At 41.9% G+C, this 21,238-nt stretch overlaps 1 protein-coding gene across 3 annotated transcripts in view; it reads right to left on the minus strand.

Annotated features, from left to right (window-relative positions):
* CORO1C (coronin 1C) overlaps positions 1-21,238 on the minus strand; it is a 96,169-nt gene that overhangs the window by 18,604 nt on the left and 56,327 nt on the right. For 2 of the 3 annotated variants that reach the window (XM_056528788.1, XM_056528789.1), the window contains exon 2: positions 14,153-14,352. In XM_056528788.1, coding sequence (XP_056384763.1) covers positions 14,153-14,347 — 195 coding nt within the window. In that variant the 5' untranslated portion in view covers positions 14,348-14,352. Of the gene's footprint in view, positions 1-14,152; positions 14,353-15,750; positions 16,851-21,238 lie in introns of those variants that run through there. The other variant, XM_056528790.1, reaches the window with a different exon arrangement.

The following is a 21,238-nucleotide window of genomic DNA, read 5'->3' on the forward strand; positions in this document are numbered from 1 at the left end:
TAGCTATAGCATATGAAAAGGAGTTCTCTAAACTGGAGAACCAATTTACAAGTATGACAAATGTCCTCATGTGTGCAATGTGCAAGTCATGTAGAACTGGTGGTACGCTTTAAAGTACTGTTTATATAGTATATTTTGAATTTAGCTGTAACTGAAAGAAACCACTATATTTAAAGGGGTATTGCAGAAAAAAAAAATTTGTCATGTCAACTGGCTCCAGAAAGTTAAATTACTTCAATAAAAAAAAATCTTAATCCTTCCAGTAGTTATCAGCTGCTGCAGTTGAGTTCTTTTCCTTCTGACAATAGTGCTCTCTGCTGACATCTCTGCTTGTCTCAGGAACTGTCCAGAGTAGGAGCAAATCCCCATAGCAACCCTCTAATGCTTGCGACAGTTCCTGAGACAAGAAGAGGTGTCAGCAGAGAGCACTGTTGTCAGAAAGAAAAGAACAACTCAACTTCAGCAGCTGATAACTATTGGAAGGATTAAGATTTTTTAATCTGTTCACAAATCTGTAATTTTGTGGATCCAGTTGTTGAAAAAAGTTTTTCCTGGAATACCCCTGTAACGTCTCACACCGCACAGGCTCAGGAAGCATACAATGGGACTTTGATGTGGTTCTCATAGTGGAAACTGACTTTGGCTGCCCGTGTGCTGTAGCATGGAGAGAATGCGGATCAGTGATCTCTTTTTCCTGATGGTCACAATTTTTGTTTTCCTTCCCATCAGATGAATATGCATTCCTATGAAAGCATGGAATCTTTTGTGTGGCAATTTAAATTATTATCAGAAGCACATCACCCTTTATAAACAGGTCATGTGCAACCGACTATGAGAGATTTAGAAGGCCAAACAATTGATCGAGCATGTTTGAAGGCTCAGCAAAGATCCCAAAGATCGCTACTCGTAACATAGCTTCATTGGCTCATCTACGTGGTGTATCTGGTTAGGGAAAGGAAACTGCATGACTACTGAGCACAGTGCTCCCTTCACATAAGCCCAACACAGCGTATGGAGACCACCATTACATCATCATCTTGTTTGGTACCAACTGTATCTATTTCCATTGGGGTAGCCAAGGGCTCTCCGGGTATGCTAGGAGTTGCATGCTGGGAGCTGAAGGGAACCGTGGCTGGAAAACACTGCATTAGGCAATAACTTTCACTTGACACATCTGGGCAGGGAACCCACCACACTATGTGATGATCCCCATAAAAGGTCATCAGGTTCTGAACCAATTTGAGGAACATTAACCCAAATATATAAAAAATGGTCTTTGTTGCCCAGAGACCACCAATCACAGCTTGGCTTCTCTTTTACCAGAGCAAAGAAAGTGGAGATAAATCTGGGACAAAAATGGATGAAATCAGAAAACTTCTCCACCCCCTTCTAAACATCAACTTATCCTATGAAGCCAGATGTCCTTTTAGTACTGCTAGACACTGAACTAGAAAGGATTTTTTGCCAAATTTCATAGGAAAGAACAAGGGGTACTATGAAGTAGAAACTATGCAACATTATTTGTTTTGCAAATGAAAATAAGCGAGTAAATGACTTTATCCAGTCATTAGCTGGAGAGGACGCCAGCAGCATTCCTGCAGAAACAGCACGACTCCAGAGGTTCCCTTGAGCATAGCACTTTACTGGCACAGACACCGCCTAGTTAATATCTGTGCCGACATTTTTCAAGTTCTTGTTCTGGAGATTGTCCGGAGCTTGGAAACCAGCCTGGCACGTAACATGTGCTGTGCAGCTTGTATTCGGCAAACGTCAGCCACGCAGACTTCTCACAGCAAAGCTTTGCAGGTGGAGATGTGGCACATATATATATATTTTACACATGATCATAAATGCATGGTGTCAGAAGTCAATGTTGCAAGAAGAATCTTCAAGGAGGTTGCATACTTCCTGACACACCTTAACCAAATGCCTTAGGAAAACTATGAGCATGAACAAGTTTGGTTTTTATGAACATATATCAGTGAATCAGAAATAAGAACAGGAAGGGGAGCAGCCAATAAGTTACTTTTGGATTGGCTTCTCAATAATAAATCCAACTTTTCATTGTGTCCAACCAGTAACAGTTTTACCGTAACTTCTCAGGAGCCACTATAAAAGAGGACGACCAATATGGTGGTGCTTTCCCTCACCATGTAAGCAACAAATACCCAAATCAACAGAGGGTGAGGGGTCCTATCATTTACAACAAACTCCAGGGCCGAAGCCCGGAGTCACTAACTCCCCTCTTATTACCTTCTCCCTAAAAAGTAACTTTTACATTACAATCACCTGCCGCACAGATTGTGTAGTACCACCAAAACAGCTCTGCTCCATCAAGGCATGGACTCCACAACAAAAACTGAAGGTGTCCTGTGATATGTCTCCAAGAGAGCAGAAGATCCTTTAAGGCTTGACATTTTTTTTTGCAGCAGTTCCCACAGATACTCTGTCGAATTGAGATCTGGGAAATTTGGAGACAAAGTCAACACCTTATACTCTGCCGTGTTCCTCAAACCATCCCTGAACAATGTTTGCAGGGTGAAAGAGGCCATTGCTAATATAGGATCAGAGCCATCAAGGTGTGTACTTGGCCTGTATGGTGGTAAATGTCAAATTAACATCCACATGAATTACAGGATTCAATGTTTCCTAAGACTATTGCCCGGAGCACAGTGAAACCTACCCAAAATTGCACTGAAAAGTGGTCTTCTATGGAAGTGGTCTTCTCAAAGAACAAAGTCATTATTATCATCTGTCACACAAATTGTGGTCTGGATAAAGGGTCCTTTGGAGCCTACTGCCTTCTTCTGGAACTGTTTCCTGGTGCCATCACTTCCCTAGGTAAGCAGCATGTGTACCTGGCCATCCACGTCATTTAACAGGAAGGTCCCTGGTTGTCCTCCTTTGGACCACTTTAGGTAGGGACTTACCAGTGCATAACAGGAACACCCTTCATGACCTGAAGTTTTGGAGATGCTGTGATCCAATGTCTAACCATCACAGTTTGGCTCTTGTCACAGTCACTTTGATGTATTGGGTGCAGAAAAAGGGTCTACTATAAGAACGGACTGTTCATTTGCTGGCATATATTCCACCTCTCATCAGGCATCAAAAAAAAAAAAAAAAAAAAAAGGAAAAATCCAATAAAAATGTCCTTATGACCGGTCACATAAAAGATCAAATTGATCACAACTGGTAAAGTCTTCAATACCAGCCACAGCCCTTGAGCAAGTGTGGTGCTATGTCTAAGGCCAAGTTCAATAGACAATATTCTGTGCGGAATTCCACAATAGAATTCTGCAAGGACATTCCGCTGCAGCAGAGTCCTATTGATTTCAATGGAATTCTGCTGCACTGTTCCCACCACAGAATTTCAGCGCCGGATACTTTTGCCACAGAAATCCTGATTCTGGCTTCTGCAGAAATAATAGGCTTGTCGATTAGCTCTGAGGAGTCTGCAAGGAAATGCATTGCAGTCTACGAGACAGCTCATTTCCAAGTGGTCCTAGCAGCGGCATGTTTTGCCGGCGTTTTGCTGTTGGTGGAATGTACGCACTGAAAGTTTCTGTGTGGATATTCAACTGTATAAATATAACCTAAGGGTATGTTCATACAGTAGAATTTCCTTCAGAATTCCACAAGAAAATTGCCCATTCACTTCAATGGGATTCCGCTGTCATTTACACAGCAGACTTTCCACTGGGGAAAATATAAAATAAAAGTCCTGTCTTCTAATTCTTATGGAATTCGGCAGGGAAAACCTAATAAAGTCAAAGGGACTTGAATTTCCGTGGAAAGATTGCAAATCGTGCATAACGTGCACAGAATTTGCATGTTCCTATCATTATGTGCCCACTTTTATATAAGTGTACTGCGGAATCCTGCAGAATTCTAAAGGAAACTGCAGAAAATTCTACACTGATTCCGCAAATGCGGGGGAAAAAAAAATGCAGAAATTCTGCAGTGTGAACATACCCTAAGGGTCCAAGTCACACACACCATGGAATCTCTGCCCAGAAATTCCAGGTAAAAATTCCATCTGTAGACAGAAATGCATTTCAGAAAATTCACATAAATAGTGTAAATGATGCAGCAGAATCCCACTGAAAACAATAGGAGGCTGCTGCACTGTAATTTCTGAGCAGAATTCAAGTAAAATACGCAGTATGAATTGGCCCTTAGAGTGATCACATTTCTTTAGTTTCTGTGTATATAGGGGGACTTTTTATCACTCGATTTGCTCTTGGTGTGAATATTACAAATGTGCTCTACACTACTTTCTATGATGTTCGTTAAATCCTGTATCTTGGATCTCGGTTTGTCAGTGAAAAAGAAAACGCACACAAATAAGAAAAAGCAAAGCAACACTGCCTTAACCTCAATGTGCAAATAGACCAACAGTGTGTGGGTGTATGTATAATCTGGATATAACAAGTGTTTAAAAAGGACATGGATTGCGGTGTTTGGGTGGTATCAGCATTCCCAGCAGCTTCCCGGCTTCCTACATCAGACGTGTCAGATGAAGACTGATCTGTTCAGTGGTAAAACACCCAGCGATCCAGCAGGGGAGTATTCGCCTCCCTCCTCCCTGGCCAGCACTCCCCAAGCCCAGACAGTAAATTTTACCATATAAGGCCATGGATGATTTGAACCCTGACAGGCACACAATCCCTGCTTCCTGCGCCCGCTCGCTCATTGGCTGCATTGTCTCCGTGCTATGATGACAGCAGGGTGTGTGCTTTGCAGGCATCCACACACAGCAGCGTTCTCCATTAACTCTTTCCCTCCAGGGAATCGCGGCATGCTTATGCCTCTCTAGGACTGCAGAAAGGAGCGTCTTAGGGAATCACCGGAGCCACAAGCAGGCTATTGACAAGACTGAAAATCAAATCCGGGCCACGATTTGTTGCTTCTCCATTTTAATTGCATCCTATTACACATATATCCTTACTAGTCATGCAAACTAAGTCTTTCTGCATTAAGAACCAAAGCTGTAAGTATGACCATACCCCGAGGGCACCTCTAGCTGTTGCAAAACTACAACTCCCAGCATGCCCGGACAGCCGTTGGCTGTCCGGGCATTCTGGGAGTTGTAGTTTTGCAACAGCTGGAGGCACCCGGGTTGGGAAACACTCGTGCTGCATGGCCACCATTTAACATGATCCATTGTATAGCATTGAGACCCTTATGGTCGCTTGACAATTTAGTTTCCCAATACAAGAAAATAAATGTACAAAAGGAAGTAAATATATTCAGTTCTCCTTTCCACAAGCCAGCAATGCTTCTCTTAAAAGCCACAGCAATGTACGTTTGCTGTGCTAGCAATCCCACTTCTATATTTTCTTTTCCTTACATATTTCCTGTTCTTTATATAAAGAAAAGACAGGAAGGGCTTCACCCCCCCCCCCCAATACATATAAGACAGTGAATGTAAACTCCAGTACAACCCTCCAGTAACTACAGAAAGAAAGGAAGATAATGGAAAGACAGGAAATTGGATGTCCGCAAGATCTTTGGCAGTCGGTGCTTACTCTGGTGTCGAGATAAGCGAACTACTTTGGAGAATTTGACCCCACTGATATTCCAAACCCACAAAAAGCGGTAGGCAGGTAACTCATAGGGATAGCTTTACTAAAGACGTAAATTCTGTAAATTTGCTAACTGTTCAGTATTTTGAGCCAGTAGCGCGGGCCCCGGGAACAGGTAATCATAAAACTGGGAATGGGGGAGGTGGCGGTCTCTGGCTGGTGGGGGGGTCGCTGTGGCGGTAATAGGACTCAGGAGGACCCCAGGACAGGCAGGGGGAGAGAAGTGGGTGGCGGCGGTGGTCTCTGGCACCGCAAAAGCTGCTGCAGTTCATTGATTTAAAGCGCCCGCTTTAAATAGCCGATAACTTATACCTGAATATCGGTATAAGCTATCGGCCCTAACCTCCAGAGTATCGTATCGGCCCTAAAAAAAAAAATCAATATCGGTCCATCCCTAATGTCTTGTACCACATCCATCATGACACTTACATGCTTAATGCTGCTTGCTTGATGACTGGGTATAGTCTCTAGGCAAAAAGAGTGGTTTTGCCCAAATGGGGCATGGCATTAAATGCAACACTGCACCAAAATCTTGGTTTCAAATATTGATGCAAAAATGTGTAAGGATGCAGCAGATTTTTAGGTGACTCATACTGTATTGATAAGCTAAGCACCTATTCGGTAGCTTACACCACCTATTGAGTAGATTAGTAGAAGCGTCAGGCAGCCACGAAACGGACGTTGTTCCAATCTGTCTGCTCCCTACCTTTATACTGATGTCGTCCCGTCTCACGTAAGTGAATAAAATTCTTTACTTCATCCACGTTGCGAAGTGCCATCTACTTCCTGTATGGGATTAGTAGCTTACTTTGCATCAATATTTGAAACCAAGATTTTGGTGCAGTGTTGCATTTAATGCCATGCCCCATTTGGGCAAAACCACTCCCTTTTTGCCTAGAGACTATACCCACTCATCAAGCAAGCAGCATAAAGCATGTAAGTGTCATGATGGATGTGGTACAAGACATTAGGGATGGACCGATATCGATTTTTTTTAGGGCCGACACCGATACTCTGGAGGTTAGGGCCGATAGCTTATACCGATATTCCGGTATAAGTTATCGGCTATCTAAAGCAGGCGCTTTAAATCAATGAACTGCAGCAGCTTTTGCGGTGTCAGAGACCGCCGCCGCCACCCACATCTCTCCCCCTGCCTGTCCTGGGGTCCTCCTGAGTCCTATTTCCGCCACAGCGACCCCCCCCCCCCCCACCAGCCAGAGACCGCCACCTCCCCCATTCCCAGTTTTATAATTACCTGTTCCCGGGGCCCGCGCTACTGGCTCAAAATACTGAACAGTTAGCAAATTTACAGAATTTACGCCCATCAAAAGAGGCATTTACTGGACATGTTAGGAAGACTTAGGCGGCAGATCCTATTTATTGATAACTAGGCCATATGAAGCAAAGAGAGTCCTTCAACATGCTATAATACTGGGAAATTATTAACTTTAATCTTGTGTCATAGGAGTAATCCAAAAATATGTCAAGGATAGCCAAAAGGATGAAGTCAGCAGAGCACAGATTCTGGTTCATTGTAATGCTACCATTATAAACCTGTTCTAACCAGTCAATCGCAGGGAAGCTGTAGGTATGTGGGGGGGGGGACCTCAACTACTGGCATCACGCTGAGAATAACGAAGATTCTGGAATTGCATTTTGTCCAATTATTAGTATAGTGAAATGACACTCCAACCTGTCAGAGCTGCAGGGAATTCCATTTTCGCTCTACTTTTCTGCAGGCAATTTTTCAGACTGAGGATGTGGTAAAAAGACATGTGATGCCAAAGGGCTCCTGTGGGGAGATTACTGGAGGCAGATCATAAAGCAAACCCGTGTCATAATAATGCTACTGTGGTTCCACCATATGCCCCTACTCCCAGGATATAGCACAATATTAAAAGGGTGTATTGAAAGATCTCCACAGTAATGGACAGATTTTTCATTAAAGAATTTTTCTTTAAAACAGATATTGGAGAATAAGAAAATAAGAGTACATAGAATAATAAACAGTCATTACATATTAAAAAGACCAGGTTACTATATGATAACATAGATCCGGCTGTAAAGATGTTGTAAAGTCCAGATTATTTCAGGTCGGCTCTGTGAGTATCCAGGGAAGACCCCACATCAGAGACATGAAGCTTAGATAAAAGCCGTTATCTAACAGATAATAAAGAATGAAGCGAGGATAATATGAAGTGCTATTAGAGGATACTAATAATATCTCTTGACTCCGCGTCCATTATACCTCAGCTTATGGTCAATAATCCAGGCAATATACAATGAAGAAGATGTAAAATAATGTAAAAAAAAAAAAAAACAACAGGAGGTAAAAAGTTTGTAAGAGGTAGACAGATTTTTCATGTGTAAATTATTTACAAGGTTGCAAAAATATTGTTTGCACACTGCAAAATGTATTTAGGGGCACCTTATTAGGCATGCATTGTGGTGGATCTCATCTATTATATGGCAATTTGTAAAGACAAGGGCAGACTGATAGGGATCCTGTATAATTACTGTTATTTGCCCTAAAACCTGCACCTTTTCCCCCATTTTTTTTTATAGTCTGCTCTCAATGATCACTACTTCTAAAGGACCTCAATATATTGTTACATAAAGATATGAGTGTAATATTGGAAGCAGCAGGCTTTCTTTAACCCCTACAGGACACATAACAGAAGTACGTAGTGTACATGGGACTAAGAGCACCATGATGTGCATTCATGGCACTTAAAGCAGCTGCGTGGCTAAGTGACAGTTTTTGACCCTTGCAGTGATCGCAGGAGTCCGATAAGTAAAAATGGAGGCCGGAGGTCTCCTCACCTGCTCCATGCAGCTTTTGGGATCTTTTTGTATACTCTGCATACAAGTAAATCGCCAATTGTACTGATCAGTGCTATGCCATTGCACAGCACTGCACAATAATAGCAGTCAAAAATAAAAAGATGTCAGTTTCACCTTAGAGTCAACTGGGTAAAAACAGAAGCCCCCAAAAGTTGCAAGATTCAGCTTTTCTTTTCAGTTTCTCCTGCAAACAATTTATTCATTGCACCATATATATTTTATAGTAAAATGAAAGGTGTCATTACAAAGTACAATTGGTCACGCAAAAAACAAGCCCTCATATGGGTCTGTGGATGTAAAAATAAGAGTTATGGCTCTTAAAAACTATGAAGGGGAAAACCAATGAAGGGGAAAACGCAAAAATGAAAATCAGCTATGTTCTAAATGTCAAAATGACTGTGTCCTTAAGGGGTTAAGCTACTGACTAGAAAGCAGAGGTGCAAACAATAACATGTTCCCAGCTCTGTGGTAATATCAGGGTAGGGCTGAATCAACAAGCCCAAGAGGCACAACTGTACTATGTGTCTGTGCTACTTTATATCAAAAGGCCTCCTGGGAAAGCAGCTAAAAGCTCTTTATGCACATTATTGATTTGTGATCTAACTCCAGAAAGCTACAATCGTATTACCTCTATTGATCAAACATGGGGGAAGGGTACATATCAGGGGCTGGCTCCACACATCTCCCACCACTCCCAAACTAGGCTTTGCCATAAATACTGAAGACTACCAACATTATATGGATGCATGAAATCCAATGTGCTTCAAGTAAAGCAATGATTATTAGCTCTATAATGCACTTCATCTGATCAATAAGACTAATAATGAGTACACTCCCATATACTTCTACTGCAGTACGGGGTAATGCTAGTCAATAGGGCAATGCACAAACCATGTGCTGTGTTCTAACATGAAAATTTCCATATGGAATACAAAACAGTACAAGCTCCATTAGATATGCTATGATGTCCTTAGCGACTGCTAATACATCTTTTTAGGTGGCCCTATGCCCAGAAAGCCATGATTTTAAAACATGGAATCCTGTGCTGCGGGTGCTAGGCTGTCTAATGCCCCATTCAATACATAGGAACCCACGTGGCACCAGCCATGGGGATCGTATGCACAATACACCCGCTGCTATGGCACACTCAAAACCTGTGCAGAGGAAAAGTTGACCAGTGCCCATAGCTACCAACCAGATCACTTTTTTTTAGTTTTCAGAGGACTTTTTAAAATGGGCAAATGGTCAGCTTTACCTTTGCACAGGTTTTGATAACTCTCCCCATAAGTAAGAGTGTACTATTTCACAGTAAAATAGTGTTACAGGACAAGGAAAAAAATGGCCATGCAGGCTTGGTCATTAAGAGGTTAAATTGCCTTACAGCAACAGAACATAGAAAAAAAAAAAATATTTAAAACGTGGATGAATATTTTACAATTGTATGACATCTGCATAATGAATACATACTTTGGTAGTACGACAAAAGAGTTATTTTTTCCTCCTTCAATATTGTAAGGGAACAGTATAACAAAAGAGTATATATCATACCACATAGCCCAGTAAGTCCAACTATATTTGAGGGCAGCGAGAGGATTAAAAGGGTACTCCATATAAATATAGATAAAAATATATCCCCTACCCACAAGAAAGGGGAAAGTGTTTGATCACAGGTGTCCGCCCTCTGGGACCCAATATGAACAACTCCAACTCTCCGTTTTAAGCTCAGGGGCCTACGTTTCAAGATGTACTTGTCTCGGCAGTGATGGCACACTCAACCAATTACCGGCTGAGGCGGAACAGAGGTTTCTATCATAGTATAACACCATTCTGATTTAATAAAAAAAAAAAAAAAAACTACAGCCTGCTAGGGCTGCAAAATAATAAATCACACTATACTTACCTCACCTAGTCCAGCACCAGCACTCTCCGAGCACTTACTTCCCTGAAGATGCGTTCTTAAGGGGGTACTCCACTGCTCAGCGTTTGGGCGTGACGGCATGATGGGGCGGGGCTATGACGTCACACGCTCCAGACGCCAGCTTCAGCGTTCCGAACAGTTTGTTCCAAACGCTGAGCAGCGGAGTACCCCTTTAATGTTCTTCACGTTTCAAACCCACTGCAGCCTCAGTTATTGGCCTCAGTGGGTTTGGAACTCCATCAGGTTAGGTAAACATATGGGTGGACAAGGCTGCTGACACTGGACTGGGAGAGGGGAGTATAGTGTTATTATGCAGGCTTTCATTTTTTTTTTTATATAAGAAACCCTTTTAATGCCTTACCAGTTGTGCATAACAGTAATTTACGATTTTTATCAGGGCAAAGCACACATTCCAGCATATTGTAGCAAATATTCCAAAAAGCAAAACATGCATAGTTAATTGCCAGAAGAAAAAAAGTAAAAAATAAACAGGATTCTTCTTTCATCTCAAACATTACCTGATGATCTGCTGAGTTTCCCCACCGGATTCCCTCACTTTGCATCTTGCAGCTATAATCCATAACCACATATGGAGTCATTGCTTAGGATTGCATGATGACATAGGCCCGAGAAGCACTAAACAGAAGATCAAGGCCTTGTGCTAGGCAATTGGCACACACAGGCCGGGACACTTCTCTAAAAGCCTTAATAATCAGATATGTGGTAATAATAATCACCACTTATCCAGCTCCAACATCATCTGCTGTGATTTCTGATCTTTAAAGAGCAATGAGAACAGAAAGCAATGGCTCCGATAACAGAACGACTGCAGCATTACAAGCTCACACCGATCCATACAAGATAGTAACGCCACATAGAAGTATTATCTTCCCCCCTTGTCTTCAAAATGTAACCAATATGCATGATTCGCATCTCAGCTCTGTATGGAGCCATTGTAATAGGGCTATTATAGAGTTGCATGAACCCTATACAGTGTTCCCTCAAGTTACAATATTAATCAGTTCCAGGACGACCATTGTATGTTGAAACCATAACTATGGAAACCTGAAATCTGAAGCCATGAAAATGTCATCCAAAAATAGGAAAAAAGTGAGGATTAAACTAAAATAAGTAGATGACATACAGAACAAAGGAAATCCTTACACATAAAAGTAATAAAGATCTGCTGGGAGCTGTAAATCACTGTATGTAGAGGGCAGGATCTTCTTCAGGGTCCTGAACAGAACACGCAATGTCCTAAAAAAACTTTAAATGGAGCCGCCCTTACCTGGTGTCCAAAGGAGCAGCTAACTATGGCACAGGTTAAGAGTAGTACAGAACATGGCCGGCTCCTTACAGTGCGCTCAGCCTATCACCGGCCGAGGCGGTACATAGCTGTGGCCGAAGATACGCTGACTGCTATGTGACATTCCCGTCCCCAGGAAGCAGATTGTTGCGGAGAACAGTGAGGCCGATACCGGAGCAACAGGGAAATGTAGGAAGGGGAGTCAAAGTTTATTTTGTTTATTTTTGCAGCCCGGGCACAGGAATATGTAAAATTAATCAGTCCAGATGTCCCGAGGGGAGGGCCTTACCGGTATAGGAAAGGTATCGTACAGAATTTAAAAAAACTGTATTTGGTATGAAAACCGGTTAGGGAATCGACAGATAGATTTTTTTTTAGGGCCGATACAGATAGTCCGAGGCCGATACCACCCCCCATAGAAGAAGCGGGCGCTTTAAATCAATGAACTGCAGCGGCTTTTGCAGGGCCAGAGACCGCCACCCGCTTCTCTCCCCCTGCCGGTCCTTAGTCCAACCACCGCCGCTGCCCCATTGCCTCCCCTATACCCAGTTTTATAATTACCTGTTACCGGGGCAGGGGTCCGCGCTACTTCTGGCTCCGGTGCAGTGGGGGGGGGGGGGGCCCATTATCGGATACCGATAACGTCCAAAATCGTGAATATCGGCCGATAATATTGGCCAAACCGATAATCGGTCGATCCCTAGAACTGGTATATCAAGCAGCACTACCCCATATAGATATGTTCCCCAGTTAGTAGGAAAACGTGGGCTCCCCCAGCAGGCAGACAGAGCCCAGATAGATATGTCCCCCATTAGGTAGAGCTCCCCCATATGAAGACAGACCCCCAGATATATATGACACATCAGGTAGGGCTCCCCAGTAGGTAGTCAGACCCCCGGGTAGATATGACCCCCATCAGGTAGGGCTCATTTAAACAATTATACTCCAAGTAGACAAGTTTAGCCCCTGGTGGTAGGCAGGTCCTCCCGTATGTAGTAAGTAACTGCTAGTATGTCCCCGCAGGCAGATGTAAGTAGCTGTTACTTACTAGCAGTTTAGTAACGGAGCAAGACTGGTTTCCCCGTCATATGTGAGTTTCCCAAAGCAGGGCTAAATGCCTAAAGAAATCACCTACCCAGCTCCTGCATCGCGTCGTGGGCGATACAAATTCCACATGCCTGGTCCAGAAAAGACCACTGTATGTTGAGGCCATTGTAAGTTGAGGGATCACTGCACTGTATATATTGGATTGTGTACAGAAGCATACAGACAAGTGGGAGGCTTTTTTTACATACTTTTTTTTAGAGGATTGTTTTCAGCCTAAAAACACACAACACATCCTACATTTTAGCACGTCATAGCCATAACAATTGAGGTCATGTATGTGTGTATAAAAAGCCATTACTTGTCTCCAGAGAAGTGCCCATCACTGATAAGATGTCTCAGAAGTAGACTAAAGAGACCAGACGATGTCATACCAGAAGCTGTGGGGTACCAAAGTAGGGAAGTATGCCTTTTTATAGTGACCCCATCAAAACATAAAAAATGTGATATGCCCAGATAATGCCTATAATGTGTATAGCCAGTTAAACTTATTTTTTTTTTTATTTTTTTTAAAGAGAACCCTTTACAACATGGAATCTGTAAATAAGGTAGCCTCTTAAAATAGCCAGTTGTGTCAAACTGTGGCCCTCCAGATGTTGCAATACTTCAACTCCCAGCATGCACAGACAGCCGTTGGCTGAAGCCAACGGCTGTCCGGGAATGCTGGGAGTTGAAGTTTTGCAACATCTGGAGGGCCACAGTTTGACACCACTGGCCTACACGATCATCATACACATATCAAAGCAAGCACAAGCCAAGGGCATCATTAATCGACAGCAGCTCCGAACAAGAGAGATTTCTCTCAAAGGGTGTGAGCAGACTCGTGTTTGTACAAGCTACACTATATGATTAACATCAGTAGGTGCAAACCAAGAAAAACAAATAAATACATGTTCTCCCCTATAGGTGAGCATACAGCAGCAAGGCAAACAGTACAATCCAACTCACATTCATGCTATAAAGACCGGCATGGTCTTTTGTTCTATGTGTGCCATTGTGGTAACACTGACTCCGGCACGTTTTCTAAAACATTTCTAGAAACCAGCTCATAATAGTTCAGTTAAGAGAGGGGCACTCCAGGACACAGTGTTATCATGGCAAAGTCAGTGGTTGTCTGAATGGGCAGCTCCTGCAAAGACATCTTAATTTGGAACAACCAAGAAATGGTGATGAACATGGGGCCGGAGCTGGGACAGGAGCTACGAAGTACCGAGGTAAAGGAATCTCATTTATTTTACCATGCCCGGAACCAGAATCCGGAATACCCCTTTAATTGTGCTGGTAACTAACAAGTATACATACAAAAAAAGCATAGTCAAGAAGGGAAAGACATGAACAGACTAAAAGAACGTAAATTGAAGAGCATAACAAAAGCAAAAAAATGTTTCTTACCTTCACTAATGGCAGCACCAGGAAAGCTCCACCACCACTGGCTTCTATTATTATGGCAACGAATTTGGGGTTAACAGCACAGAAGGAGCTATCCCAGGTAACGCGGGAAACTCTGATGTCATCATAGCACTGATCATTCTTCACAGCCTGCCCGAAGACATGCCGGAATTTACTTTGTCGAACCACACGCCTCATTGTTTCTGTGGACACAGATACAAAAAATGAAAGTCAGTATAGATACAATATTTAAAACAAACAGGGCAATAAATAGAAACTGTCAGAGTAGTAGTTTTGATTGACCATAGCAACCAATCAGAGCTCAGCTTTTATTTTACCAGAGCTCATAAAGCATGAAAGCGGAGCTGTGATGTTATGCCCCCCAGCATGGGCTCTGAGGCAAAGACTGGTCTTTTCGGCAGCCAGTAATATGGTACTGCCAACTCATAAAAGCACTGTGCTTCCATGAAAACCTACCTGCAAGGCCAAGTGTTAGAAGGCTGTGTGAGGATGAAGCAGTGCAGACTATCATTAAAGTAGATAATGACCCAAATTAAACATTTATAGTCCAGGTCTCCAAAGTCAGCTGCTTTTACCCATAAGGTTGACCGTACTTTAGCAGGACTCCAGCAGAACACAATGGTACGGACTCTGGTAGAATTTCAAGATGACATTTTTAAGAAATGTAAATGGTTGATTTACACATGTAGTTCATGGGATAGGCCCTTTTGAGTCTGGTGGCCCAATTTACTAGTCATTATCGCAGATACATCAATGTGCAGGTAAATCTGGACCTGTCAAATAGAGACTAGGAAAAGGGAAATGGTTTACTTTGCCAGGCAGAGTCATACGCGCAGGTGGGCTACAGGTACGGTGTTCTGTAATGCAGAATGCTCCTCAGGCATATTAGTCCCAAGCAGCTTCCTTCAGGTTAAGCTGCAGAACAGATGGAAATAGGGAAAGAAACCGGCTTGTAAAGAAAGGTCTAAAAGGGTGATAGCCCATAACTTGACCTCCACCATTACTCCCCGCCAATAGATGAGTAGAAAAGTATGCACTGGACATAGCACTATAGCTACAATTATAGGAACTGCAAAGCATAGTATAGCCAGATATTAGAAGACCCAAAGAGTCTCCTCCAGTCTTCAATAGGAACACTTTCTATGCTATCCTTAAAGAAATCCTTGGAAAGACAAATCTGGAAACATCAGAGAATGCAGGAATGGGACAGCAATATGGAGATTTCCTATACTACAGGTCAATGTTTGAGGGAAAACAAATGTAAAATGCTTGTATCCTATCCAACCAGCCTTCCTCCTATGACACTGAGCAGCAGTGACATCAGATCTGCAGAGACTTCAAGAAAAGAATAAAGGAAGCATCCGCTGCTGGTACGCAGCCATTAAGAACTGGCAATGCTTCAACAGCATGGGCGCAAGAGAAGAGTAACCTTTACATTGCCAGAAAGACACTCCTGAACAGCAGATATCACTGACTCTGGCAGACATCACTCTGATGCAGGCACTACTCAGATCACTGCAGATATACTCCATGACTATGGGCAAACAATATAGGAGGGCTGTCCTGAAGAGAAGAGCTGTCTGGTAAGCATTCCTAGTTTTTGGATTTCTACAACACATCTACAGGCTTGAGGAACTGGCTACACCCAGCTATATTATTCGCCCGCACCACAAGGCTTTTAGAAAGACCAACAAAGAGAACCAGCGGTTTGTTTTACATACTGGGAGATTAACACTCAAACACATTTATATGGCCAAAAATAGGTCGCACACCGCTCTTTGGGAGATTACCATCTTCGGTAACAACCGCTCTTAGTACCCACACAAAATCTGGAATCCACATAGGGAAAGCGTTACCCTTTTATGTCCAGGTTTAGCTCATAGCATGACATTGCTTTCTCTCTAGGGTGAGTACAACAGAAGTTTAACTCTTTACTGACTCTGGTGCTTATTACAATAAAAAACCCTTTCAGCCAGGAATTCTACATTCTGCTATATTTATCTGACATATTAGGGCCACTGTCTAGGTCACAATCTTGAATAGTTTGAGTAACATGAATATATGAGTGTACTATACCTGGCTTTACTGACACTACAATTGTCCCCACTATACCGGACATGCTCACTTGTGGGCTCCTTCTACTCTTCATGCAGTGGTGATATGACAGCACATGTGATCACACAACATAAAAAAGGATGATTGTTTTCATGTTTTTAACGCTGTGGTTTTTCCACATAAAAGTGGGTAAAACCATAGCAAATGAGAAAGCACCAAGTGCTAAATACCATGTGGTTTTTATTCACAATAGGTGAATAGATTTTCAAGAAAACAACCCCTGGCAAAAATGATGGAACCACTACCCATAGAGCTTTATAGCAAATACACAAATCACAATATCTGTTTAATCCCTCCCCAACATATAACATATGTGAATGAACATCACAATGTGGACTGGGGAGCACACTCCATACATGATGGGTGCAGTGTTATACAGCCAACACCCACCTCCAATAGCTGGGACAGGAGATAACTCATCACAGCCATTTAACCTCCTGGATGTGGTAGTCAATAACAGTGGCATGACGTCGCCACAACATCCTGCAGCCACAGTAGGCAGGAGTGGTTTTGTTGTATGCAGCAATCGCAATATAGTTTCAGTCCTGCCGACATAGCCCACCCCCTGCAAGCAGGAAAAAAGAAATGGGCACTGATCATGGGGCGTGTTAAGCATTGTTACTCCACCCCAGTCATCTGAACTGGGAAGAGCTGCAATACCAGGTACAGCCCATGTGCAACAACAAAAAACACACACACACACACACACACACACACACACACACACACACTGTTCAAGCCTTGTCGGATATATTTTTTTTTATCTTTAACAAAATGACACAAACACAGCATGACAGATCCCAACTAAACAATCATAGAACGGAAAAGAAAACATATATATACCTGCGCTTAGAGAAAAGATTCTTATCACAGTTTAGAGGAAACCAGCAGTTTGCTGCCACTTTGTCCATAGTGGTGGGATGTAAACTCCTTTTTACATACCGCCCTCCATGTAGGTGTATCTCATTGCCATCCGGGGCCAAGGCTCAAGTCTTCCACAACATCCAGTTTATATACATAAGTTTCTTACCCAGTCTCCCGCCACTGTGCGTCCATTACGGCCGGCATCAGGCAGTGTCTGACGAACTTCCGATCAAGTGAAATGTTAGTGCTGGGCGGTATACCGGTTCATACCAAATGCCGAATTTTTTTCCTGCATGATATGAATTTTTCCTATACTGCAATACCAGTTTTGTGCAGGTCACATTTTCTGAAATTTCTCTCTTCAATTACACCAAAAAGCTAAGCTAAGTCTGGAGTGGTGTAGTTTTAGAGACTTTTCAGTGGCTTTGCACCTTTTCACAAAAAGGCACCGTTCATAAATCCCTTCCATATCATGTGTATTGCCAAAATCAGTGGATTGCAATGCAAAATCAGCAAAAAAAAAAGTGTAACCCAAAAGGCGTAAAAAAGGCGCAAATAAACCCTGCTTGCACCTTTTTAGCGTCTTTTGTAGACACAAAAAACAGTCTAAAGACAATTATAAACGTCGGCCATTGGGTTAAAAATATGTACACCACTTGGAGTATAAAATGAAAATGTATTCTCTGTAATATGCATTTCATTATTCTATGTAACAATACACTGTGTCCATCTATATTACAATATATATAAAAACATAAAGATGGTAGATTTAAAATAAAACAAAGTAAACAATCAATACACTTGCTCTAAAACTTCATTTAAACCCTGAGGAAATAAGGTGTTCAATCTAAAAATCCAGTAAATCTTTTTGCAGAGCATTTTAAAATCCTGATCTTCAATTCTCTCTAGCAGAGTAACCTTCATAGCTGTGGAATCTCTCTCATGGTGGGTTAAAAATGCCAAGATAAACAATGGATACACATTACATAGTGTATGTTGGACCGGTGTTTGTTAATTCATATTCTCAGAATATTAATGGTCCTACCAATATATCTGTCTACAGGGACACTCAATTATATAAATAATAAAATTGCTACTGCATCGAAGATGTTCATTAATGTAATAAGGTTTGGGTTCATCTGGGATAATCACTTCTGTTCTTTTATTACAAATATGTGCACAACATTTACATCGGTTGACACTGCACTTATATGGCCCCCTAATATCTCCCCACAACTCCACTTTTGGTTTCGGTTTTAGGGTATTGAGGGGGCGAGAATATTTTTCAATGTTTTACTTCTAAAGATGCATCTGGGTTTATCCATGATGAATTTACCTAAGATGGGGTCACTTTTAATCAAACTCCAGTTGGCACATAATATTTTATTGATCTCAGAATGTGAGGCGTTATATCTCATGATAAAGGCTATGTTGAAATCTACCTCTCCTTGTGGTTTATCCATTTTTTCTTTTGTCCTATCTGGAAAGCAGTCTGACTTATTCCGTATTAAAGGTTGGGGTATCCCTTTTGCCTAACACTGTTATGTATAATGGATAGATGTTTGAATTCACCAGAGGACCCTATTTCCACCTCACTAAAGCCATGCGCCATGTTGGAAAGCAGAGGACCATTTTTTGGAAATGTCAGTTTTAGAGAAATGTACAAAAAGAAACAGATTTTACAAAAATCTAAATAAGGAACAACAATCAGCCCTAAAAACACTTGTTGAAAATAAAAACATAGTACTGAAACCGGCAGAAAAGGGGGGGGGGGGAGAATTATCATAATGGATTATGAAGACTGCCACATGTAGGATTTTATCAGATGAAAAATACTATAAAAGTACTATGAAAAAAAAAAAATTGAGAAAAATCCAACTGACATATACAAACATTTTGATAAATTTAGATAAAGCTCTGACCGGCTCCTTACGTGACAGTGTGCTCAGCCTATCACCGGCCAAGGCGGGACATCGCTGCGGCAGGTGATACGCTAACGGTTCTGACATTCCCGTCCCCAGGAAGCAGCAAGAGGACCGCAGCGCAGGACCGTGAGGCCGATACCAGAGCAATGGGGGAATGTTATTTTGTTTAGTTTTACAGCCTAGGCACAGGAATATGTAAAATTCATGCAGTACAGATGTCCTTTAAGATAAATGTAATGGATTGCTGTTTGCATCCCACCACCCATTTCAAGATTTAGATTGCAGTGGTTGCCACAAAAAAAGCTGTAAAAATAATTTACCCTATGGTTAAATGAAGAGGAAAAGACGGAATTGTTCCTCTGATGGTGAATTCAAACAACAACTATCCATTCTACATAACCATTTTAGGCAAAAGGGATACCCACAACCTTTAATAGAGAGGGCCCAAAAATGAATAAAAGACATGACACAGAATGCTTTCCAGACAGGACAAAAGAAAAAATGGATAAACCACAAGGAGAGGCAGATTTCAAAATAGCCTTTATCACGAGATAGCACCTAACATTCTGAGATCAATAAAATGTGTGCCAACTGGAGTTTGATTAAGGGTGCGTTCCCACATGGGGTATACACAGCGTATTTTACGCTCTGCAAAATTTACGGCAGCAGCGGGAAATACACTGCGTATTCCTTGCTCACTATACACACAGGGCTTTCCGGCAGCAGCCCTATGCGTGTAGTGAGTTTTGGAGGCGGAGCCGCGTGTCACAGTCACGCCGGCACACGGCCCCGCCTCTAAAACTCACTACACACATAGGGCTTCTGACGGAAAACCCTGTGTGTATAATGACCAAGGAATACGCAGCGTATTTCCCGCTGCTGCCGTAAATTTTGTGCAGCGTGAAATACGCTGCGTATACGCCATGTGGGAACGCACCAAAAAAGTGACCCCATCTTAGGTAAATTCATCATGGATAAACCCTGCAGCATCTTTAGAAGCAGTAAGACATTGAAAAATATTCTTGCCCCCTCAATACCCCATAGACAACGTATAAAACCCAAACCAAAAGTGGAGTTGTGGGGAGATATTAGGGGGCCATATAAGTGCAGTGTTAACCGATGTAAACGTTGTGCACATATTTGTAATAAAAGAACAGAAGTGATTATCCCGGATTAACCCAAACCTTATTACATTAATGAACATCTTCGATGCAGTAGCAACTTAGGGGGAGATTTATCAAAACCTGTGTAGAGTCAAAGTTGCCCAGTTGCCCATAGCAACCAATCAAATCAGCTCGCTTTTTACATTCCTAACAAGGCCTGTGAAAAATGAAAGAAGCGAGCTGATTGGTTGCTATGGGCAACTTTGCCTCTGCACAGGTTTTGATAAATCTCCCCCTTTATTATTTATATGATTGAGTGTCCCTGTAGACAGATATATTGGTAGGACCATTAATATTCTGAGAATATGAATTAAACACCGGTCCAACATAAACAATGGATACACATTACATAGTGTATCTTGGCATTTTTAACCCACCATGAGAGAGATTCCACAGCTATGAAGGTTACTCCGCTAGAGAGAATTATAGATCAGGATTTTAAAATGCTCTGCTAAAAGGAGATTTACTGGATTTTAAGATTAAACACCTTATTTCCTCAGGGTTTAAATGAAGTTTTAGAGCAAGTGTATTGATTGTTTACTTTGTTTTATTTTAAATCTACCATCTTTATGTTTTTATATATATTGTAATATAGATGGACACAGTGTATTGTTACATAGAATAATGAAATGCATATTACAGAGGATACATGTTCATTTTATACTCCAAGTGGTGTACATATTTTTAACCCAATTTAAATTTTAGAGCAAGTGTATTGATTGTTTACTTCGTTTTATTTTAAAACAGTTTTTATAATAAGGTAATGTTCCCTGGTATCCGCTTAGCTCCTGTTAAGGAATATAAAAAGCTGATCGGGATTTTATGCCAAGCCAGTCTACTCCCCAAAAGGGAAGTTTCTACCCATCTGCAGACAGCTGTTTCGTGGTTTTTGCCACTCATCAGTACAGAGCAGGGTAATCTGGCTTGGCTGGGGTAAGAGGCCTGAGAGCAGCTAAAGGGGGTGAGTATTTACCTCAGGGTGAGGCCACCACGCTGCTCTG

This window comes from Hyla sarda, chromosome 1, assembly GCF_029499605.1.
Source record: "Hyla sarda isolate aHylSar1 chromosome 1, aHylSar1.hap1, whole genome shotgun sequence".
NCBI lineage: Eukaryota > Metazoa > Chordata > Amphibia > Anura > Hylidae > Hyla > Hyla sarda.